The sequence below is a fragment of the Ranitomeya variabilis genome, chromosome 4 (assembly GCF_051348905.1).
Source record: "Ranitomeya variabilis isolate aRanVar5 chromosome 4, aRanVar5.hap1, whole genome shotgun sequence".
Classification (NCBI taxonomy): domain Eukaryota; kingdom Metazoa; phylum Chordata; class Amphibia; order Anura; family Dendrobatidae; genus Ranitomeya; species Ranitomeya variabilis.
In genome coordinates this window covers 560069533-560095227 of record NC_135235.1, presented here as the reverse complement: position 1 = coordinate 560095227, position 25695 = coordinate 560069533, and the positions used below count along the sequence as shown (strand labels likewise).

Below are 25695 nucleotides of genomic sequence, written 5' to 3'. Positions count from 1 at the left end.
CTTGCACCCATATCCGATTATTCAGTCGTAGAAAGGGAGAAGCTTACATCTATATTATCGCTATTGTCTAATAAATTGGCAAACCCAACTATTGGTAGAACAGATGTCATAAATAAGGGAAAAAAAGCAATGTTGCATATTTTAGGAAGGGTCGCCTTGTACAGTTAAAAACCCATCACACATTCAGAACCACTTGTTTCTATGTCCCACTCGATTAATCTCTCGTGACATTGCGTTGTAAGAAAAAACTGTGTTTATATAGTAACAGATATATGCGGCATATACATAAATAAGGGTAATATCAAGCAATCTGCCATTATGGGATACATGCTGAAAGTTTTTGAATAATACACATGTCATTATCTGTTCCATGTTCAGGACCTTCCAAATATGAACTGCATGGAAATTAAAAAAAAATGTGAATGGGTCTGATAACTAATTTATCCTCCATCCCTGAGATTGCAATGACTTCAATAACTTTTTACATCTTGTCCACTTTTCACAATTCTCCTGTGTTAGTTTTGGGTTAACACAGGGTGCCACGTTGTGGCTTGTATCCAGTGTTGGTGCCAATCAAGTCGCACGTCCTATTCCATCAGTCATGGTAGCAATCCATGGCTGCTGCACAGGAGCGGGATTATCTCGTTTTACCTGTCGACAGCCATGATTTCATTAGACAGCCTGGCACGACATCCCAGGCCTGCTAGTCAAAAGAGGAACTGCGGATGCCAACAAGTAAGATGTGGTATTCCCGCTCCTGTTCAGCGACCACAGGCCACTGTCATGGCCGATAGAATGGCATATGCGATCGTTTCTTACCAAATCTCATAGTAACTGATGGATTAAAGTGTTTACGTGCCCTGCAGAGCAAAATAAGAATTGTTGATTTTGGTGAAAACTACAGGCTGTTCATATAATATGCAGTTATGTGAGGCCCTACAAAGTGAGAAATGTTGTTTATGACTGGGTAATAAATGAGGGCATCCCTTCCATCAGCACCAAGGTACCATCACTGAATAATTCATAATAGTTTGTTGAAACTGGAAAACCCATTTAGCAATGTGATATTAATTTGCCCAGTGCATCCAAATAGTTTTGCACATCTACATTTGACATTATTACATTGGTAAGGAAATAGGTAATAAAAAGTCACTTTTTCGTTTGCTTTTTTCTGTCCTTAAATTATCAATAGAGAAGGATTTGAAAAATGCTAGAAGCCACGTCCAGCATAATATTGATCACAGTGCCTCGCCTTTTACAAGATTCAGACATGGAGCCATAAGTGCTGAAGTTCAGATTCCTTTCACTTATTCATTGCAGCCGTATACCTATGAGAGTCCACAAGCTTTTTCGGTGCCTGTTTGTAGTGGGTTGCTATCAGAGGGTGATAAATTTGAGAAGTATCCTGGCAGGTAGGAGGTAGACTGCACTGGTGCTGATAACTGCTTGCTTCTGGCTGCCATACTCAGACATACGCTGTTTGTGGTATGGGACAAAACCCCTCCGTAGTGACAACTGCCTCCTGTACTGGTTAGACGAGATTTCTGCTTGAGATCCATAGATAAGCTCCGGCGGAGCCAGATCTTCCGCACTTCTGCTTGTACCTGGCAAGGCAGGAAGGAACAGCTATAGAGATGTGTATGAAAACCAAACTGTGCATGGTAATGGGAGTTTGGTATGGGTTCAGCTCTCCTCCATTATACACTGCTTAAGATACATTTTAAGGGGTTTGTTCACATTTGCAACCCATATGTCTCTAAATTTAAACACCATCTGTAAGTAATATTTCACAACTCAAACTATATATATTTACTTATAGGTTTTTCAAAGACCCATCCAGCAATACCTTTACATGGCCAGTCCAATGCTGGGAAATTGGCATGTGAATTGATATGCATTTAGCTATTTGTAGATCTGAAGCCTCTGTCACTCCAGCTCTATTCTCCACCCAGCTCTGTTTTCTCCTGCTTGCCTTTTATGGCTTCTTTGCTTTGAAGTCACACAGCATTGAGGCTGTCAGTCAAGCAGGATGAGGCGGGGGCGCTGGGCGGGGAATAGAGCTGGAGTGACAGAAGCTTCAAATCTACAAATAGCTCTTCAGCCTCATTTGCATATCAATTCACACGCTGATTTCTCAGTAACTCAGGTATGGATTGACCATGTAAAGGTATTACTGGACTTGTCTTTGATAGAGCCACATTAACATATAAATAGTTTGTGTATGAAATCCTGCTGACATTCCCTTTCAAGATGCAAAAATAAAGCAACTTTGTAAATAGTACCATTGGAAACAGCGCCATTTTGTGTATTCAGCTTTTAAGCAAACCTACGTGCCTCCAGAGCTGGAGACTACAACAAAAACCCTGCGTACCCTGATTCACCTCCGCTCTTGCTTACTTACAGTTTTATTTGTAGACTGTAACCAAGGAGACTCATAGATCTGCATAAGAGCTGTAAACCCTTCTTTAATAAAGACATTGCTTGTTTGGTAATAGGCGGCCAGAAGCGTCTGGCAGGGTGCGCTCCTATGTGTAGGTGGGAGAGGATTGAAAGAGCGCTGTCGGCCACAGGATGTGTATGGAAACAAATCTGGATGCAATAAGAACTGAAAATCCCAGCATCTGATAAACCCTTTGCGATCTGTGTAAATGGCCGTAAAGGGTGCACAGCCCCTAAGAGACAATATGTGACCGGATTATTTTGCGCCCTAGGAGCTGCGCTGACAGTATCTACAAAGCTGGGTAATGTCAATGTTCTGATAGCCTATTGGTGGGTTCCTTTCATGCCTTTATTTGTGCAATGCTTAATTACCTCTCCATTGCAGAAACAGTAGATAATGGCCACAAAGAATCCCTACAAAGGAAAAAGAAATGTAAATGATGTGTAGTAGATAGTGATGAGCGAGCACTAAAATGCTTGGGTCGAGCAAATTGGAATACTCGGGTACTCGACCCGAGCAACGAGCCCAATGTAAGTCTATGGTAAACCCGAGTATTTTTACCGCGATCCCCCGGGGGTCCTTTTAAGGTCTAAAAATGTCTGAAAATGATGGAAACACTGCTGAAATGACATGGGAACATCATGGGGATCGCCCCTGGAAGGTCACAGCTGTAAGCAATGTTGTCAGAGTTTCACGCCATTTTTTACAGGTGCACCAACAAACATACAATAACGTAACCAAAATGGAATTTGCTGGGAAATACGTTAACCCCTTCATGACCTTGGGATTTTCCGTTTTTCCGTGTTCGTTTTTTGCTCCCCTTCTTCCCAGAGCCATAACGTTTTTATTTTTCTGTCAATATGGCCATGTAAGGGCTTATTTTTTTTAAAACAAGTTGTACTTTTGAACGACATCATTGGTTTTAGCATGTCGTGTACTAGAAAATGGGAAAAAAAATCCAAGTGCGGTGAAATTGCAAAAAAAGTGCAATCCCACACTTGTTTTTTGATAGGCTTTTTTAGTAGGTTCACTAAATGCTAAAACTGACCTGCCATTGTGATTCTCCAGGTCATTACGAGTTCATAGACACCAAATATGTCTAGGATCTCTCTTATCTAAGTGGTGAAAAAAAAAATTCCAAACTTTGCTAAAAAAAAAAAAAAAATGCACCATTTTACATGATCTGGGGTCGGTTGAGGGCTTATTTTTTTGCGTGCTGAGCTGGCGTTTTTAATGATACCATTTTGGTGCAGATACGTTCTTTTGATCGCCCGTTATTGCATTTTAATGCAATGTCGCGGTGACCAAAAAAACGTAATTCTGGCGTTTTAAATTTTTTTTCTCGCTACGCCGTTTAGCAATTAGGTTATTCCTTTTTTTTTATTGATAGATCGGGCGATTTTGAACGCGGCGATACCAAATATGTGTGGTTTGATTTTTTTTTTTTATTTATATATTTTGAATGGGGCGAAAGGGGGGGGATTTACACTTTTATATTTTTATTTTTTTCACATTTTTTTTTAAACTTTTTTTTACTTTTGCCATGCTTCAATAGCCTCCATAGGAGGCTAGAAGCTGGCACCACTCGATCAGCTCTGCTACATAGCAGCGATCATCAGATCGCTGCTATGCAGCAGAAATGCAGGTGCGCTATGAGCGTCGACCACAGGGGGGCGCTCACAGCAGGCCGGCATCAGTAACCATAGGGGTCTCAAGGACAGCGTTTGACAGCGGCATTTAACTAGTTAATAGCGGCGGGTGAATTGCGATTTCACCCGCTGCTATTGCGGGCACATGTCAGCTGTTCAAAACAGCTGACATGTCCCGGCTTTGATGCGGGCTCACCGCCGGAGCCCGCATCAAAGCGGGGGTTCTGACCTCAGACGTACTATCCCGTCCGAGGTCAGGAAGAGGTTAAGGTACTTCCTTTCCAGGGTAATGACTTGTATGTAAGGCAAAATAATTAACCCCAGCCCAAAATGTTCCTGCACCACTTGGGCTATGTTCACACGCAGTGTTTTTGATGCGTTTTTCAACTTTAACATTGCTTTCAACAAATGCATTCACTGGGAAATGTCATTGTAACATTTAACAACCCTAGCTGGCCATGTGGTGTGTGACACATAAGGAGACCCATCTTGTTTCATTTATGAAGGAGGGACACTTAGTCACAAAGCCTAGTTTTAGAGGGGCATCAGGCGGCATTAATATTCTTAAAGGGCCATTATTAAACAGTGGGTCTCCTATGCTTTTATTGCCTATGCAGTGAGTGGCTGGGCTGCCAACAATTACAACGCACCCCAATACCCCATTCACGAGAGGTACCGGAGGGCTTCCTGAAAAAATGTTGCATTGAATGCAAGGCCTGCCCTGCTACCAAGTCATATGCACCTCAATAAAAGCCTTTGAACCCAGGTCCTGCCATTCTTCAGTTGGTCCTGCCATACTGTTTTCTTATGTATTAACTGCAAGGCCTGCCCTGATACCAAGTCATATGCACCCCAATAAGCCTTTGAACCCTGGTACTGGATTGCCACAGTAAAACCCACTTCACATTCTTCAGTTGGTCCTGCCATACTGTTTCCTTATGCATTGAATGCAAGGGCCGCCTTGACCCAAATTTGCACGCACCCCAATCCCCCTTGGAAGAAACATGGAGGAGGGCTTATACACTTAAGTGTATAGGCTGACAAACATTTCCCCATAGGGGTAAATTTTTTTAAAATAATGGGGATCACAGACACCCTCACCAAAAAATTGACTGTAGCAGCATGGAACACGTGAACCCTGGTGATCTAGTTTTGGAAAATGATGAGGTGGGGGGGAAGTCCTCATTAAAAACTAGGCCCAATTTAAAGGAGCGAGCGGGTCTCCTAGACTTGTAATGCCCATACACTAAGTGTATGGGCTGACAAACATTTCCCCATGGGGGAGTAAATTTAAAAAAAATATTTGATGGGGATCACAGACACTTGCCAAAAAAATTGACTGACTGTAGCAGCATGGAACACGTGAACCCTGGTGATCTAGTGGTGGAAAATGATGAGGTGGAGGAAGGCCTCATTAAAAACTAGGCCCAATTTAAAGGAGCGTGTCTCCTAGACTTGTAATGCCCATACATTAAGTGCATAGGCTGATAAACATTTCCCCATGGGGGTTACAGTTTCAAAAATTATTTATGGGTAGTATCATAGACACCCTTGCCCAATAATTGAATGGCTGTAGCAGCATACAACATGTTCACCATGGTGATCTAGTGGAGTGGTGGAGAATGAGGAGACATTGCTGAAGGCCTCATTAAAAACTAGGCCCAATGTAAAGGAGTGTGTATCCTACACTTGTAATGCCCATACACGCAGTGCATGGGCCGACAAACATTTCTCCAAGGGGGGTACATTTTTTAAAAATTTACTATGGGCATCATAGACACCCTTGCCAAAAATTGGACTGCCTGTAGCAGCACAGAATACGTTAAGCCTGGTGATCTAGTGGTGGAGAATGAGGAGACATTGCTGAAGGCCTCATGAAAAAATAGGCACAATGTAAAGGAGTTTGTCTCCTAGACTTGTAATGCCCATACACGCAGTACATGGGCTGACAAACATTTCCCCATGGGGAGTACGTTTTTAAAAAATATACTATGGCCATCATAGACACCCTTGCTAAAAAGTGGACTGCCTATAGTCAGCCTGTCAGCATTTTCAGTTGACAGGCGGATGCGCTTATCTGTTATAATTCCACCAGCGGCACTAAAAACCCACTCTGACAGAACCCTAGCAGCAGGCCAGTACAACCAAGGCGTAGAGAGCCAGTTCATGCCATGTGTCCAGCTTGGATACCCAATAATTCAAAGGCACAGAGGAATCACGGAGGACGTTTGTACGATCTGCAATGTACTTCCTAAGCATCTTCCCAAACATTGCACTTCTTGTGACAGCACCAATTGCCTCTGTCCCGGCACGATGGGAGGGTCTGAGAAAACTGTCCCAGAACTTGGCCATTGGTCCCCTGCCTGAGCTGGATTGTACTTCTGTCTCTCTCGCTTGGACTTCTTGGTTGTACAACAAACTCTGATGTCTGCTGCCAGCGTTCTGACATGGGAATTTTCTAAGTAATTCCGCTATAAGGCCCCTCTGGTACTGCAACATTTTAGTACACCTCTGCCTCTGGCAGAAGAGCTTGAAAGTTCCCCTTGTAGATGGGGTCTAGAAGTGTCACCAACCAGTAATGAGTATCACCAAAAAATTTTATAATGTGAGAGTCACGTCAAACGCAGCGCAACAAAGTCAGCCATGCGTGCCAGACTGCTAACAGGCAAGACTTCCGTGTCCTCACCAGGACGACTGACCATGCTGTCCTCCTCCCTGTCCTCAGGGCATCCCCGCTGAACAGACGGTATGACAGCTGTGCTTGTGGTATCGTCTATAGCACATGAAAGTAGCTCCTGTTCTTCCTCATTGCCTACCAATCCACGTTGCGAAGACATGAGGCTGGGCTGAGTGTAATCCCCCTGTATGGGTCCTTGTTCCATGTCCTCGTGCTCTGCCTGCAATCCATCCTCTTTAGTTGTGAGTAGAGAGGTTTTCAGAATGCTGAAACGCGGGATGGTGATGCTAATTATGGCATCATCGCCGCTCACCATCTTGGTGCAGTCCTCAAAGTTTTGAAGGATGGTACATATGTCTGACATCCATGTCCACTCCTTAGGTCTTATGTGTGGAGTCTGAACTGAATATCGATGGCCTTGTTGATGTTGGTAGTCAATAACTGCCCTCTTCTGCTCACAAATCCTTTCCAACATATGCAGCGTAGAGTTCCAACGTGTGGGGACATCACACACCAGTCGGTGAGCTGGAAGCTGCAAGTGCTGCTGAAGGGCGGCTGAAGCTGTAGCTGACTTTCTAAAATGGGTAGATAGATGGCGTACTTTCACTAGCAGATCCGGCAGCTCCGTGTAGATTTTCAGAAAACGTTGAACCATTCACCTTGCATCAGAGCCGCCATCAGGTTCCGGCCATTGTCACACACGACCATGCCTGGCTGTAGGTTCAGCGATGTCATCCAAATATCTGACTGCTCTTTCAAGCGCTGTCCACAACTCTCCTGCATTGTGCGGTTTGTCACCTATGCAGATTAGCTTCAGCACAGCGTGTTGCCGCTTGGCTGAGGCAGTGCTTCCAGCTTCTGACTGATGTGTTAATTTCAGAGATGGAGGCTGGAGAGGAGGAGGTGCAGCAGCTGTAGACTGTGGGGGCAACCCTGATTGACTTAGGGCCTGCAATCCTTGGCGTGGGAGGATGTGTTCCATCCCAAGGTCCGACTGGGTCCCGGCTTCCACTATGTTAACCCAGTGTGCCGTCAATGAGATGTACCGTCCCTGCCCACAAACACATGTCCACGTGTCTGTGTTTAGGTGGACTTTCCCTGTAACAGCATTGTTGAGGGCACGGGTAATGTTGTGGGACACATGCTGGTGTAATGCGGGGACGGCACACCGGGAGAAATAGTGGCGACTGGGAACAGAGTACCTTGGGACAGCCGCCACCATCAGGTTGCAGAAAGCTTCTGTCTCATTGAGCCTTAAAGGCAACATTTCGAGCGCAAGCAGAAGAGAAATGTTAGAATTTAGTACTGTGGCCTGTGGGGTGGTGGCTGGGTATTTCCACTTGCGTTCCAATGACTGGAGTATAGACAACTAAAGGCTGTGCTGGGACATAGACGTGGACAGGCTTGATGATGGTACTTCTTGACTGTGTGCAACAACAGTGGAAGAAGCAGTGGTGTCACCTGCAAACAGTGTTCCTGGAGCCTGGGGTTCGGACCACAAAATTGGGTGATTTGCTGCAATGTGCCTTATCATGCTGGTGGTGGTAAGGCTGGTAGTTTTGCTACCCCTGCTGATGCGGGCATAGCAGGTGCTGCAAATGGCCTGTTTGAGGTTATCGGCAGAGTCTTTAAAAAATAACCAGACTCTGGAAGATCGAACATTTGGAATGGCAACTTCTCTCATGTTGGTGTTATGGGGAACGGATGCACGCCTTCTGTCTGTGGCCACCACACTGCTTCTTCCTGCCTGTTGGGGTGATATGCCTCCTTCCCCATGTGTGCTGCTGTCCTCGCTCTGCATGTCCTCCTGCCAGGTTGGGTCAGTCACTATGTCATCCACCACCTTGTCTTCCACATCCGCACCCTGCTCCTCCTCCTGACTTTCCGGCAATTGTGCCTCATCATCGTCCAACTCTTGTGACACTTTCCCACCATCGCCTTCGTGTGACTGTGGCTGGTCAAAGCTTTGGGCACCACAACATGCGATCTCTTCTGGCCCCATTTCAAGTTGACCGGCCGAGAGTCTGGAATCTTGAAAGGGAAAACTGAACAGCTCTTCAGAGTCTCCAAGTGTGGGATCAGTTGTCTCAGGGCACTCGGCATGGTGGGAGGAAGGAGGATCAGGGTGAGGAATATCCAGTCCACACTCACGGCTACTCAGACGTGACTGTGTGGAAGACAGCTGGTGGTGGTGGCAGCTAAGTGACTGGAAGCATTATCCGCTATCCAACCAACAACCATTGCACACTGCTCTGGCTTTAATAGTGGTGTGCTGTGATCCCCTAGAAACTGGGACAGGAAGGTCGAGCGAGAAGATGTGGGTCTTTGTTGTGGCCAACTTTCAGCTTGGCCTCGTCCTCTGCATGCACCATCAGCATCACGTCCACTTCCCCATCCCTTGATCCTTGCCTTGCCCATTTTAAATGGACTACTGAACTATTTCAAAAGCTCAACACAAATGTATTTATTTGGAGCAAAATTATATCTGATCAGTATGCCTTCAAAGCTATGATTTTTCCACCACACATACTACAGGCCGCAGACACAGATAACAGACTGTATAATTATTTTTTCTGTTGTATGTGAAATTTTGAAAAAAATAAAAAGAACAAGGCTAGCACACAGAACTATGCTACGTATGCATGCGAGACTATGATTTTTCCACCACAGATACACCAGGCCTCAGCCTGACATAACAGACTGTATACATTTTTTTTTATTTTGGGTGATTTTTTGATTAAAAAAAAAAATGAGTGGAACAAGGCTAGCAGACAGAACTATGCAACTTATGCCTGCGAAGCTATGATTTTTTCACCACAGATACACAAGGCCTCAGCCTGAGATAAGACTGAGCTAAATGTGGCCTTGATTTTTTTTGGGCACTACTAAATTGTGTCAACAAGTTGGCTATGACACAAAAAAAAATTTTTGGCTCACTCACATATGATGCCTGGGACAACAAAAAATTATTAGATTTGCATGCACTTCGATTAGAATGACCTGGCTGTAGTCTGCAGCGTGACCAAGCAAATAAATGTGGAAATAAGGAGGCTATGGATTGCTTTAGAATAAAAGGAGCAGGTATAAGGTGAAAAAAAAAAAATTGCCACAGATAACTGCAGATAGGCATATATTAAATAAGCAGCAGCAGCAGACAGTAATGGAGCTTTTGGAGGTATGCAGTGAGCTATGTACTCACAGTGCCTGCAGGCCTTACACTGATGTGGATATATGCACATAGACTCCCCTGCCTACCTAGCGCTGCAATCTCTGGACCCCTGAATTAGCCCTAAAAAGGACTGTTGGTTTCGCAGGAGTTGTGGACTGAACAGTTGCAGACCTGCACTAACTATTAAAAGGACAATTCTGACCCTATCTCAGCAGCAGCTCTCCCTACACTCGCTAAGTCTGGAGCAGAATGCGCTGAGCAGGGCAGCGCCAGGTTTCTTATAGACCTGATGAAGCTGTGCGGCCAGCCAATCACTGTAATACCACCACAAAGATGGCTGCGGCATTACAGTGCATGGCTGACAATCCCTGCACGGTCATTGGCGCTCTAAAGAGCGCCAGAATTGCAGGGCGGAGACCCAAGCTCCCACCGAAGAATCCCGGAAATACTCGGTGCTCGCCTGTGTCTAAGGAGTACAATTTAAGTATAATTTTTATTTTTATGGGACTTGTCTTACTGTATTACATTACATCTGGATATGGATCATCTTTACTACCCCGTAGCTATAAAGCCGTACTGACTATACAAGGTGTAAATTTACCTGTGAAGAGTTAAAAAACATCTCGTAATGCATCTGTATTTGCCATAACAGCCCAGTCACTTCTGTGTAAGGAATTGCCATGAAAACAACATAATGGACACCAAAGAGCGGCATGAGGACCAATGTTGACTTGAGGAGTTTCCTGTAAGAAGAAGTATGAACCTATGACTTTTTTGGATCTTAAAGGGATTGGGCAAAATTAGAAAAGCATAGCGGCTTTGCTGCAAGAACAGAGCAGCACCACTCTTGTTATGGTTGTGTCTCGTAAGGCTTTGGCACAAACCAACATAGATACTAAGGCTACGTTCCCACAATGAGCTTTTGGTGAGTTTTTGATGATGCAGATTTTTTGCACCCAATTAAGTAAAATAGGTTACTTGTAGTTTTTTTGAAAATATGCAGCATTAAAAACTCACCAAAAACTCATTGTGAGAACGTAACCTAACACTACTGTAGTATGCAGATGTTGTGTTGCTAATACCCACCCATATTGCTGTCGGGGGTCTAGTTTTCCTGTGTTGGTTTCCCAGAGTTTGGAGGCCAAGACTCTGACGATATTCAGAAACAAGATAAAATTGACCTAGAAAGAGGGAGATAACTTTTTCACATGTGGAAAAGGCATGTAGTCCAATCCCATCAGTTCTCATTGGTGTCACATCACTACACATGAGCAGTATGATCGGACAGCAATATATCGATAGGGATCTATGGGTGTATTGTGAATAGAAGAAAGACCTTCAACGCACCAATGTGGCCGCTAGAATCGGTGTTTGATAAATCCACTTCATATGACCAGCACTGAGGTCCCAACACCTAGAAAGAAAGATGATACCTCAGTTCTAGTTAGAGTGTGACCACAATGGGCACAATACATGAGCCCAAGACAAGCTCCTTCTCATTCATTACAACATGGCTTTTACCAGTCTTGTCAAATGTAGAAGTTGTTATACTTTTTTTTCTGTTTGTAATTTGTTTTCCCTCCCTGTGCACTCAAATCTTGCTGAGGGTCACAGGCCAGCCCTCCATGACATCACCATCGACCTCACTGCAGAGCGGCTGCCAAAGCCATTCAAAGCACTGATAGCAAATCTCTGTGCTTTGAATTGACTGCAGTAGGAAGTAAGGACTGGAGGTGACCTCACATGTGATAACTCAGGGACACAGCAGAATTTTAACCCCTTTAAGCCATTTGGTGGTATGGTGAAGAGTATGGACTAAGAGTAACCAACTGTAATGTGACGTTGGTTCCATAGGGTCAAGGTTACAAAGACTTGTTTTAAAAGGTTACCCTTCAGCAAATCAACCTACAGACAAACATTAATTGGTTAATTAGTTTATGATTCATCGGCATTAACTTTCATCCCATTCATCAGAGCATGATGTGCTTTTTGGAATTCAATGCCCAATGAAGTGTGACTTTAAAACAAATATTAGGTACAAGGCTTGGTGTTTTATGTTCCAAGTGACATGTATGGATGGCAATAGGTTGAACTTTTTACATACTGTGTATCTGCTAGAGACACCCGTACACTCGCCCACACAGACACAAACACTGCTGGGAGTCCTGGAAAAAAAAAAGAAAACACTAAGTCAAGATAAACCATCTCCATGTATATGCAGGTGACACAATGGCCATCATAAGTACTAAAAAGAAGATCCAGCAGAAAATCTCACCCCAACCAATGATGGTCAGTGCCCAAAAGTAGCTACGGTCAGACAGGTAGGCCATGAAGATGAGACTGTGCAGGTAGAGACCTTCCACCAGGATCCAAAAGTGATTAGTGGCCAGAAAATAAAGGAACAAGGTGACAGTGACTTTACATCCAGCCTGTGACAGATGAAGAACAACCTCCTAATAGTGTAAGTCAAGTAGAGGTATACTGGATTATGTGACTGTGAAGGAAAATGTCTGGAAGGAACCTGATGTATCTTCTGAACATTACTTGGCTTACAAAAAGTAACTGCTTCCATCAATCTGTCCACTGTGACAAATAATGTCTTCTACTTAGAATATGTAAAATGAAAACATGGTGCTTAAAAGACTCACCCAGTGGACCTCTGTTATCCTTGAAGCACCGATCTCTACCTCTTCACTCCCTGGTATCACTTCATCATCTTTTGAATACAGTACAGCATCTTTAAGAAATATGCTTCCAGCTCGGCAAATAAAGGATGTAAAGAGATGTATATGGATGTAATTTCGGGTACAGTGCAATCTCCTGCATAAGTGGAGGCAACCATATATACACAGTTTACGTTTAGAGTTCAGAAACTAAGATGGCTCATAAGATTAACCTGGAAAATAACTGCCCATCTCAATAATCACAACATTGCTGAAGTCCATGATTGACTACATTTTTATAATATATCGACTTGACCCTATGAGACATTCCATTATATCAAAGAGTAATAAGTAGGAGGAGAACCAACTATAGAAAACAAAAAAAACCTTCAAAACAGTCAAAGACATCGTCAGAGCGAATAATTGGCAACTTTGAGGCTGGCCAGACTGATGGTTTATTATTTTGTGGGCATATTATCAAATGACTCATTGTTTTGTTTTTTTAGAAGACAATTTTGTTGAGAAGAGGTGAAGGAGAAAGAGGAGTAGGACCCTTACATTGGACAGAGATTAAAAAAAATCAAAACATCACTTAAAAGTCTATTAAACAAAATGTGAATATTCTAATGACTTTCTTCTTCCTAGAACCTATCATGAAATAAATCTGATCCGATGCATGGTAGGCATGGCACCAATTTTCTTTGACTGAAGCATGTGAAGAAGCATCTTGAGAAATACTGATCTCCACTGATAACTGTTTTATAACCTACCTTATTGATAAGTCATAAAACATTTTAGTGGGAAAACTTATTCACAAAGATGTAATTAAGCGTATTAGACAAGAATTGTGCTACGTGTTAGGTGCCAAGGGGCACCAATAGATGACTCTACCTTGGCCAAGATATTTAGATAGAAAGCTAGGTTAGCTTTGCCCAGAGTGAAAGAAAGCCTAGATGAAACCAAACTATTATTGATGGAATTATTAAAAGAAAGCTTTATGTTAACAGGTAGTAACAATCATTATCGTCAGATACATTGGGTTAGGGTTAGGAACACTAACAAAATTTAGCACCTTACTTGAAGTAACATAGGATGCAGAGAGCTATCAGGAGCGTTGCCAAAGAAATCGAATATCCTATAGTGTAAATCACTCGCAGCCGGTCAAACACCTCCTGTAGAGAGAAAGTGATCCAAGTTAATAAGCTTTATATACTTATTCTACAAATCAAGCATGACACCAGTTTGTGCCTGTCGGGGCATGCTGGTAGTGGTTGTAGCCACAAGCTTGAGACTCCTGATCTACATCGTAAATACAGTAATTGGTTTCCAGAATTTGTTCTGTACCTTCTCCTGGATCCTTTCCCCTGGGCTCACCAAGGTGACACATTCACTGTAATTGGCCCAAGTCCTGTTGGTGCCTGGCACTTGAAGCCACATGCCCAGTGATCCACATCTTCGATGAGCAAATCCTGGCAAAATTGAAGGACGTGAAAAGACAACAAGGAGTGTGTCATATCCTAATTATATGTCTTCTTATGTTGGCATTAAAAAAGAAGCGTAATATTATTCTGTAGCCTAATCTGCAACTGAACCAATAAGGCGCCACAGCTCTGAGGCTTCAAGATATGCCTTCATTTTGCCAATTTAGGAAGCAAAAAGACAAAAGTGTAACACTTTCAATTCTTATGTGTATCAACGAAGCGATGTTACCTATACCCATTGTTAGCAATACTTGTGTATGGGAACAGGAGCTATACGTCTTGTAGTACAGCTGGGTGAAAAGAATTACCTTGGTGATTGAAGTCGTAGATGTAGTCTGGGCAGGGAACTGATATCAACTGGTGGTGTGACCCCTCTGGCCAGCATATTATCCCATCCCACTGTGGAGAGCAAATAGATCCTAGAAGCAAGAACAAAATGCAATGAAACTTCCAAATTGTAGTGTAACTGAGCTAACATGTCCTAGCAAGGATGCTCTGCAAATTTTTATAACTCTAATAGATGTAATTATAGGTCACATAGGTGGGACCTGCATTGATCAGATATTTATGGCATATCCTGTGGAATGGCTATAAGTTCCTGGGATGAAAATACCCCCTAAAATGTGGTTTGCATACATGTGGTCACGAACAGACTAGATGTGTACAATACAATACATATTAATTGAGTGTGAGGTTGGATATGTCTAGCTGGTATGTGGCCAGGAGTCTGCAAATTGCATATTCATGGTCACATGCCATCCACTCCCGGCAACAGCACCGGAGAATCCTCACTGCGCATGGTGCACACTCTGGGAGGATTCCCATAGAGTGACTGTAGACTTGCATCCCAAGACTCGACAACCCCATTATGTTTTGCTCCAATGTGTTTTTAAAAAATATGATAGACGTAGATTTATTTGTCACTATGGTAACAGACTACAAACAAACCCTGTGTAGTCAGATCCAACAGTCTTTCTTCTTTTTATACATGCCCTACTTCAACTAGCTAACATGCAGTACACTGTATGAAAAAGTAAATGCAGTGGAACATAGGATGACATGAAGTTCTCCAGCAATCAGCTGATCAAAGCCGGAATGGCTGTAATTGTCAACTGAAGTTTTGGCCAAATGGTTGTCCATGCCATACATGGGGGGTGGGCCAGACCCACCAGAATAAGTGTCACTGATACTTAGCTTCAAGCCTGAGCAAGGCACAGAACATGCCACTTGTGGCTTGTGCCTCTCCAGGACCGGGCCATGCAGCTGCAGATATGACAATGGAAGCAATGGCTGCACTATTCACCATTTGAAGGCTGCTGTTTCCATTTGGACTTGTGAGCTACGATCAAAGCCTGACAGCGACGCATTGCTTGGGACAGCAGGAATATCTGTTCATCTCTGGTCATCACATCATCACTATCCACCTGTGACAATGAGAGAAAGGGTCATTTTTGCGTATTATTATAAAAAAATCCCTGTTTGCGGTCTATGACTGGTAACATTGTTTTTATGCTTTTTTTTCCATTACTTTTCGCAGCTCATTATTTGCTACAATCTGTCAGTATAAATTCTTTCTTTGGGTTACAACAGTAGCAGCCATTAGACATATTCTTGCCTCTTACAGTCTCAACTCTTCCGTACTCCACCTTGTACTCCAAATGTACTTTTTTGGATATTTGTAGGAGATTTTTGGGATAAGGGAGTAATGATACAGTGTAAAGTTTGTATTATACTCCTCTGTTACAAAGCGGACCACTCTGATCTTTGGCTTCTCTTGTAGAAAACCAGAGCCCATTAAGACCCCATTAAAGCCCATCCGTAAATATTGTGGGTCCTTGAGAAGTGGGACAGAGAATTATGTGGGGCCTGTGAAAACAATGAGCCTTGTGTTGCATATCATTGCCTATTAAATGACAATTTATTGAATACAGGTGTGAATGAGTAGGATCAATGTATTGAAGCCACCTTACAGGGGAGTGTGGACCCCCTTTTTAGCCCTATGAGCCAGTTTTTTTCACCTTGATAAATTATATGGACAAAAGTTCCAGGATACATGTATCAATTATTGAACGCAGGTTTTTTTGTTCAGTCTTATTGCCACAGGTGTGTACCATCCAACCCTTTGCCCCGCACTAACATGGGTGATAAAGTGGGTTATTCTAAAGAGTGGTTCTGTAATAGGAGGCGCCGGTAACAAGTTTCATCAAGACATTTCTTCATTACTACATATTCCATCATCACCTGTGAGTGGTATTCTTGAAAAGTGGAAGTAGTCATAGCAACTCAGCCATGCAATGAAGACCATGTAAAGTTATACAGCGGGGTCACCGAGTGCTGAGGAGCAGAGGAAAGAAAAGTAACCAACGGTCTGCTGACTCCATAACTGCAGAGTCCAAACCTCCTATGGTACCAACATCAGAATAAAAGTTGTGCTCTGGGAGCTTCATGACATGGATTTCCATGGCCGAGCAGCTGCATCCAGCCTTACATCACCAAGCACGATGCCAACTGCCAGAGGGAATGCTGTAAAGCAGCCGCCACAGGATTATCGAGCAGTGGAGATGTGTTCTGTGCAGTGATGATCACACTTCTGTTTCTAGTTTCTGATGGAGGAGTCTGAGTTGGTGAATGCCAGAACGTGCTAACAGGTTTGCAGATGCAACAGCGCAGGCAATGAGGAGACATTGGTACTTATACCAACAACTATTTATTCGATTAACACAATTAAAGGCGTGCCCCTGGCACAATATCGGGATAGCACAAACGAGGAAAATGAAACAAATTATGTTACAAGAACAATACAGTAATTCAGATGAACAGGATATTGACACAATGCTGTTTACACGCTATCATCCTATTATTACCATTAAACAGCTGTTATCGTCAGTGAAGTCTTAGTCCAAATACCCCAAACTAAATGGCATCACTGTCAGTACTGGGCCCGTCACTGTCATCACTCTCTAGGCAACACAGAACGTGGCACAGGCCCTATCGGGAGTTGGCATTACTACCCACTAGGCAGCAAGTCCCAGATTGGTGAGTTCCTTGGCCCACTTGTCACACTGGTCGCCTTCGTTCCCTGAAGCATCGACCCGATCCCCACTTTGTACCGTACGTCTACACTGGATGCGACGGCTAACACAAACGGTCCTCCACTGTGGCCTGGTCATCTCTCTATGCCCTGGTTCTACTTGCTCGGCTCAGCTCTCCCAGCTCAGGTCTCTCTTGGTTCTTTACTCGTATATGGTCTCTTGGCTCCTTTATTCAGATCTGGTCTCATGGCTCCTTTACTGAGATCTTTTCTCCCTCAGCTCCTGTACTTGGATCTGGTCTGTCAGCTCCTGTACTCGAATCTGGTCTCTCGTCTTGGATCTGGTCTCTCGTAATGGCGGCTATAAGCCAGCTCGCCGTACTGAACGTCCGTCATTCTACAGGTTTGGGCGCCAACTTCCCTCTTGACTGCCCTCCTTTTTTAATAACTAATTGTGCTAGAGCTGTCACTTGACCTGGTGTCTCCTCCAATACCCGATGGCACATGCACTTCGCTCTTGAGTTCCTACTAGTGTTGAGCATTCCGATGCTGCAAGTATCGGGTATCGGCCGATACTTGCTGTATCGGAATTTCCGATACCGAGATCCGATATTTTTGTGATATCGGGTATCGGTATCGAAACAACATTAATGTAAAAATGTGTAAAAGAAAGAATTAAAATAAAAAATATCGCTATACTCACCTGTCCGACGCAGCCTGGACCTCAGCGAAGGTACCGGCAGCGTTGTTTGTTTAAAATTCTCGCTTTTACTTGGTTACGTGAATTCCCGGCTTGTGATTGGTCAGGGCGGCCATGTTGCCGGGACGCGGACCAATCACAGCAAGCCGTGACGAAATTACGTCACGGCTTGCTGTGATTGGTCCGCGTCCCGGCAACATGGACGCCATTAACCAATCACAAGCCGTGACGTCACGGGAGGCTGGACACGCGCGTTTTTTAAAAAGTGCGCAAGTCCAGCCTCCCGTGACGTCACGGCTTGTGATTGGTTAATGGCGGCCATGTTGCCGGGACGCGGACCAATCACAGCAAGCCGTGACGTAATTTCGTCACGGCTTGCTGTGATTGGTCCGCGTCCCGGCAACATGGCCGCCCTGACCAATCACAAGCCGGGAATTCACGTAACCAAGTAAAAGCGCGAATTTTAAACAAACAACGCTGCCGGTTCCCTCGCTGAGGTCCCGGCTGCGTCGGAGAGGTGAGTATAGCGATATTTTTTATTTTAATTCTTTCTTTTACACATTTATATGGTTCCAAGGGCCTGAAGGAGAGTTTCCTCTCCTTCAGACCCTGGGAACCATCAGGAATACCGTCCGATACTTGAGTCCCATTGACTTGTATTGGTATCGGGTATCGGTATCGGATTGGATCCGATACTTTGCCGGTATCGGCCGATACTTTCCGATACCGATACTTTCAAGTATCGGACGGTATCGCTCAACACTAGTTCCTACTAATGCAATTCTTTCTGCTTTCACTTTCTCTATAATTTTTGACCAGCAGATGGCAGTCTTCGCTTGAAGCCACTCTGTTAGGCATTAACTATGTGTGTCTTCTCACTTGTCTATCTCCTTGCAAACATTACCTGCATGACTGCATTGTGTAAAGTTTCATGGAGGAGGGTTAATACTATGGGCTTGTTTTTTAGGGGTCGACTTATAACTCTTAGTTCCACTAATGGAAAATCCTACTCTTCAGAATTCAAAGACATTTTGGACAATTGTAGCTTCTAACTGGGAAAAGATTTGGGAAAGTCCTTTTCTGTTTTCCATAAAGGCATGGTTGGGGAATTATACAAAGCCTGGATCTCAACCCCATCCAACACCTTCAGAATGAAGAACGGAAATTGCCTACTTAACCCCCGGGTCCAACCTCAGTGTCTGACCTCACAAATGCTCTTTTGAGTGAACAGGCAAAAATTCCCACAGACACCTCCAAAATCTTGTTATAGTTGCAAAGGAGGGACCTATGCAATATTCTATGGATTTAGAATGGGATTTCATAAAAGTTCCTGTAGGTGTAACATATAGGCATCCTAATATTTTTGTCCATATAGTGCAATAACTGGCATCAATATGATTACTTGATGGGTATTTTACAAAGTACCTCAACATTATGAAAGCCATCGGCTGCGGTGCTGTATCTGCAGATATTTGTTGTCTGCCTGTTATGTGCCCTCAGAAGACCGTGCCTAGTGTTACCCAGATCTGGATTCCCTCGCTCACACCGCAGACAGTCTGTGTTCTGCAGGTACATGGCACATTTCACATCACAATGTTAGTTACACCCCTTCCCATCCAAAAATCTAATTGGAACAAAAGATCAGTGATTTCTATACCCACAGAGACAGGCAATGGAGCCAGGGTGCAAACTAGTCCATGTGCCCTTACTAGGCTCCAGAACGGTCCGTCAGCAGCCGGTCTATGAACTTTACAGCCCTGCCGAATATTTCTGCACTGTACAATAAATGACGGTGGCAGTCAAGGTCTTATGTATGAGCCCCCATGTATCCTGGAGTCTTAACCATCACATCAGCCAAGTTGTAGTATTAATGCTATGGAAAAGCGCGGTGACGGCCGCTGCAGGGACCTGTGATGCCATATTTTCACCCCGGATTCTGAGGCTGCAGAATGACAACTCATAATAATATATTGCACAGATTTACTACAAATAGCTATGCAGAATATTATTTTGAAAGCTTAAATAAGTGAATATTTCTATTCTTTGAGATATATATATATACACACACACACATATACTGTATATACACACACATATATATATATATATATATATATATATATATATATATATACATATACTGTATATGTTTCCCTTCACAATGGGTAGCCAGGAGACTGTCCCTTTACTTTGGGGTTTAGTAGGGAGATGAGCACAGGGACCCCCACCAAAAAGGAGGTGATGATGATGACATATCCTAGCAATATGCTCTCTATACTCTATATTGTGGGAAACCCTCTGATAAGAAGTTTTATGATCAATACTGTCTTTGGGCTCACTCACACGAGCAAATCCATGTTTTATCGGATATTGCTCGCCCCAGTGTTATACTATGGGGTCGTGCTGATCAGTGTTTTTTTTTCTCATGCCATATTTCTCTGTATCAGTCGGTGACCTGTATTGTTCATGATTTTTGTACGTGACTTCTGTTATGTATATCCCTTTTCACATGTAAGGCACCATGGAATAAATGGTGCTATAATAATGATAATAATAACAATAAAATACCGATTCGGCAGGAGAAGAAATTGCAGCATGCTGCGATTTGCAGCGCACATTAGAATAGGCGCACTCATTCACGTCTATGGGTGCATGGAAAGCATCGTACTGCACTTGGTTGTCATCTGAGTGCAGTCCAATTTCCACGGACACACAGAATGGAGAAGATAGAGAAATGTTGTTCTCTGTCTTCTCCTCACAGTGTGCTCCGATTCTCTTATCCTATGGAATTGAAGCCCACTGTGCTCACAGTCTGATCAGAGTGTAATTAGCATCATCGATCTGATTGTCTAAGATTAGAGAATCTATGAATTCTCATCTGTTTTTAAAAGCCAAAGTAGGCAGACTGAACTTTTCATCCTATTGACTCTTAGCAATGGATCAGTTAAAAACGGATGAAACACGTGTGGAAAACTGACATCATTGGTTTTACCATGTCGTGTATTCGAAAATGGGAAAAAAATTCCAAGTGCGTTGAAATTGCAAAAAAAAAGTGCAATCCCACGGTTGTTTTTTTGTTTGGTTTTTTTTACTATGTTCACTAAATGCTAAAACTGACCTGCCATTATGATTTTTCAGGTCATTACGAGTTCATTGACACCAAATATGTCTAGGTTCTTTTTTATCTAAGTGGTGAAAAAAAATTACAAATTTTGTTAAAAAAAAAAAAATTGTACCATTTTCCGATACCCGTAGCGTCTCCATTTTTCTCGGGTTGGGTGAGGGCTTATTTTTTACACTCCGAGATGACGTTTTTAATTATATCATTTTGGTGCAGATACGTTCTTTTGATCACCCATTATTGCATTTTAATGCAATGTCGTGGTGACCAAAAAAAACGTAATTCTGTCGTTTTTACTTTTTTTCTCGCTATGCCGTTTAGCGATCAGGTCAATCCTTTTTATATTGATACATCGGGCGATTCTGAATGCGGTGATACCAAATATGTGTATGTTTGATTTATTTTTAATTGTTTTATTTTGTACGGGGTGAAAGTGGGGTGATTTGAACTTTTATATATTTTTAATATTTTTTAAAACATTTTTTTTTTTAACTTTTGGCATGCTTCAATAGCCTCCTTGGGAGACTAGAAGCTGCCATAATCCGATCAGCTCTGCTACATGATCATCAGATCGCCTGTATGTAGCAGAATTACTCACTTGCTATGAGCACCAAGCACCGGACAGCGCTCATAGCAATCCTGCAGTGACAACCATGGAGATCTTCTGGAAAGCTCTGGTTGTCAAACCAACCCATCAGCGATCTGCCATCATGTGACACAGGCGCCGATGGGCGGAATTTCTGGCGCGTGTTAAATGCCGCTGTCAGAGTTTGACAGTGGCATTTACCTGGTTAACACCCACGGGTGGATCACGATTCTACCCATGGCTGTTACAGGCACATATCAGCTGTTCAAAACAGCAGACATGTGCCAGAAAAGATGCGGGCTCAGCGCCGGAGCCAACATCAAAGGGAGGGTGTCCGATATTGGCGTACTATTACGCCCGATGTCAGAAAGGGGTTAATATTTATCGATCAGCAATCTTTCAATAGACTGATTACACGGGAAGGCCACGCTTAATGATGCGCAGTGAGCAATTTGTATTAGATCGCTCAGTGAGCATAGGCAGCCAGTGCAGCGCAGGTCCTGTTTACACAGGTCAATACGTCAATGAGAACGATGATCATTGATCATTTCACCCAATGAACAAGCATTTTGGTAATTCACCAGATGATCAACAACCTGTTTAGTCTGCTAGAATATCGTGAAACAAGCATTCCTATGAATGATAATTATGGAGTAAAAAAAATGCACTTTTAGGGCTTGTTCACATAATGGTATTTTTGATCTGAGTGCTGGCCGTGGAAAAAACAGACAGCACTCGGATCAATGTTATTTAAAGGGACAGTGCAGAAGAGTGATTTTTTTCACTGACAGAACTTCGTTGTGAAAAGAAAATGCAGCAAACACTAGTAAATCGAATGAGACTCACACATCCAAGTCAATGGGAGAGTGAAAAAGATCGGATGCCATACGGAGCCACAGTATAAAATCCAATTTTTATATTACAATTTTGTAACATAGGAAAATGTAAATGATTAATAGCTGCTGTAAAAAAAACGGGTTGTGCATATAGATGACAAGTGAGAAAGAAATTGTCTCACTTATCTGGATAAAACTCTGAACAATTTTGTATACGCTCATCTGAACCTACCCTTGGTCTCATGAATCGGACACAACCAAACAAGTGAATCAATGAAAACTCTATGCGTCCAAGTGCTATACATTGAAAAACCAGGCTGCACAAGGACGAGCACAATACATGTATGAATGCAGCCTAAGGCCGGTTTCACACGTCAGTGGCTCCGGTACGTATGGTGACAGTTTCCACACGTACCGGAGACACTGACACACGTAGACACATTAAAATGAATGTGTCTCTGCACATGTCAGCGTGTTTTCACGGACCGTGTGTCCGTGTGCAAAACACGGAGACATGTCAGTGTTCGTGGGAGCGCACGGATCACACGGACCCATACAAGTCAATGTGTGCGTGTAAACAAGTACCGCACACGGATGCCGTCATAGGGTTAAAATTGAAACAAATTGTTTCAAAACACAGACAGAACACGGATGAGAAACACGTACACATGGACAGCACACGGATGACACACAGATGGCCTACGTGCGCACCCAGACACACGGACAGCACACGGATGAGAAACACGTACACATGGACAGCACACGGATGACACACGGATGGCCTACGTGCACACCCGGACACACGGACACAGATAGCTCCGGGACCGTTTCTTCACGTACCGGAAAAATCTGGACATGTGAGAAATGCCTTAGGATGTGTTTTTAAACAAGGATTTTGCAGTGGCTCAAAATCAATGTAAAACATTTTTTAAATACTCCTTGAATATATATATATATATATATATATATATATATATATATATATATATATATATATATATATATAAAATATATCTCAATGGGTAATACGAATTGCTGTTCAGACATTAAGCTTTTTAAGTACATTAAGTTTTTTAAGTATTTTACCAGTCGGGGTTTTGATAACCTTGGCCCCGGTAATAAGAAGTGACATGTCACTTCTTTTGGAATCTGATCCAAATGTGACACAAGCCAAATTGCTGCAAACAAACTGTGGAAAAAGATCTGCTTCATAAAAAGATTTGAAAACCTCATAAAAAAACCTGATGGATTCCTGACATTGACTATTCTAAACAACCATGCCAGGTTTTATTTTTGCCTTGAAAAAACTTGAGTTACATTGTCACGTAGCAACATCATGGCCGGCAGACTTTCTATCCACGGCAAAGGGTGAAATTTGCATCTACCACCATAGCATAAATTGAAATGATATATGGAATATACTTAAATAAGTCAAGATAAACCTTCTAATCAGGACCTAAGTGATCCATCTACACCGTGTACCTCTCTGCATGATAAATCCTCTAACTTCAAAGTCAACAAACAACAAATATTTTTACCTATTTTACCTCAGACTTCTGTCCTTTTCCTTACAACAGTTGATGTCCAATGCAGTTACCCAAACCTGAAGGCCATGTATCTAGGATTCATAGGGTCATCATTCAAAACCGTCATTTTATTTGGATTCTGGTCTCTCTCATTTTTGTCCACTTTGTTTTCTTCCAGTAAGAAATATCAGATCACCATGAAAATGTACAAAATCCTTCTCTTCTAAGAAAAACAAAATGGCCCATGGTATGGGCGCCAATCTTTCAACCTTATTCATTATGCTTTCCTTATATAGTGCCATCATATTCCACAGCACTTTACAGACATTATGATCACTGTCCACATAGGGGCTCACAATCTAAATTCCCTATCAGTAGGTCTTTGGTGTGTGGGAGGAAACCGAAGAACCCAGAGGAAGCCTACGCAAACACAGCGAGAACATACAAACTTTAATCAAGACTTTTTATGGATTGTGGCTGTATGTTGCCATGTCTCTAACAAACAGGAGAACTACCTGGATATTCCATCCATTCTCCGATACCCACTATTCTGCCAACCTCAACCTACCTCATGACATAGCTAGTACTCACCGCTGCCCATGTGGCGGAGAAGAAGACAACTAACAGAGTCACAAGTTTTGCTGTTGCCCAGAAGACCCCGTCCATGCTCAGATGTGTGATGAATGAGACCTGGACAGTCCCAGGTTTAGTGCATCCTTGCAGAGTGTTGACTGTGAGCTGGACCCTCCTTGTCTCCCCCCCCTTAGCTACAGCAACACGTGATTTCTGAGATGTCTGCAAAGTGCAAGAAACTTTTAGAAGTTTTACAAACCACTATGAGCAAGAGGGAGATGATGGGAACAAATATTTGTTTAACTCTGATGGTTAACAGTCAGTGACCTGCAACTTGTGACGGCCTGGTTGTTGTGAAACTACAACTCTCATCATGACAACTCAAAATCCAAATGTAATAGACATGATTGCAGCAAGGTAACTAAAGAGTTGCTCCTTGCTAAAGCACCTCAGAAAAAGGACTCTCTTCTACTCTCCTCTGCTTCAGCAGCCATAGGCTCTGGCCTGTCTGGTCTTTTCACATAGGCTCCTCATGAACGTTATTGCTTTTATATGATCATTTACATATGCATGTGTAACTCTATTGTGTGCAGATGCAGCAGGCACCAGGTCATCATGCCAATGCTGGCGTTACAGGTCCATCTGACCCATATGAAATATTATCAATAAAACAGATTTTGCACTGCAGCCAAGGAGATTCACGTTATGCCTTCGCCCTGATGGCAAAAAAATGAGTTAATAAAGGCAGCATGTCCGAAAGTGGACAAAGATCACATTCCAGTAGGACACTCCCTAGATGTCAGTGACACTGTTTTGTGAAGTTTCTCATACACAAGTCATGAGTACAAAGCAGATCATTAAGACTTGTCATGTTTGTCCTACTCCAACTACCATTCATATTTCCTTTTTGGCATAGGAAAGAGAATATGTAAATCTGAGCCAAGTCATATGAGGATGCAATGCCAAACCGCTCATGATGGAGACAGGTTATATATTCTCTTTATCCTTGAGAAACACTAATTGTTCCCACTGAGTAATGCAGCCTATTGGAACTGTAAGAAAAAATGGAAGGGAAGTGACAACTGTCTACAGCACATATCTGACTCTTCGATATGATTGCCACTCTCCACATTCATATAACCATATGGTAAAAGATTAGAATATCGTCACCAGTGATAAATATGCTGGGGGGTTCAGGTTTGGGTTCCATATTCCTTGAGTGCTTCTGAGGGTGTTGAGCCAA

At 42.9% G+C, this 25695-nt stretch overlaps 1 protein-coding gene across 1 annotated transcript; it reads right to left on the bottom strand.

Annotated features, from left to right (window-relative positions):
* Positions 1 to 233: 233 nt before the first annotated feature.
* On the bottom strand, positions 234 to 24679 carry LOC143765751 (parathyroid hormone/parathyroid hormone-related peptide receptor-like). The gene is made up of 13 exons (XM_077252745.1): positions 24471 to 24679; positions 15383 to 15503; positions 14388 to 14498; positions 13943 to 14067; positions 13676 to 13770; positions 12584 to 12755; positions 12211 to 12364; positions 12040 to 12100; positions 11283 to 11349; positions 11022 to 11116; positions 10537 to 10678; positions 2812 to 2853; positions 234 to 1604 (listed from the first exon to the last, which is right to left on the bottom strand). The coding sequence occupies exons 1-13, from the start codon at positions 24543 to 24545 to the stop codon at positions 1329 to 1331; spliced, it is 1536 nt and encodes a 511-aa protein (XP_077108860.1). The 5' UTR covers positions 24546 to 24679; the 3' UTR covers positions 234 to 1328.
* Positions 24680 to 25695: the final 1016 nt, after the last annotated feature.

What these genes read in the sequence shown, in the direction of transcription:
- LOC143765751 (XM_077252745.1), bottom strand. Translation starts at nt 24,545, where the DNA reads ATGGACGGGGTCTTCTGGGCAACAGCAAAACTTGTGACTCTGTTAGTT. An exon ending in GGGAAAGGATCCAGGAGAAG is followed by an intron (nt 13,771 to 13,942) that starts GTACAGAACAAA and finishes TTCTCTCTACAG; the next exon opens with GAGGTGTTTGACCGGCTGCG. An exon ending in GTGTCTCTAGCAGATACACA is followed by an intron (nt 11,350 to 12,039) that starts GTATGTAAAAAG and finishes CTTTCTTTCTAG; the next exon opens with GTGTTGGGACCTCAGTGCTG.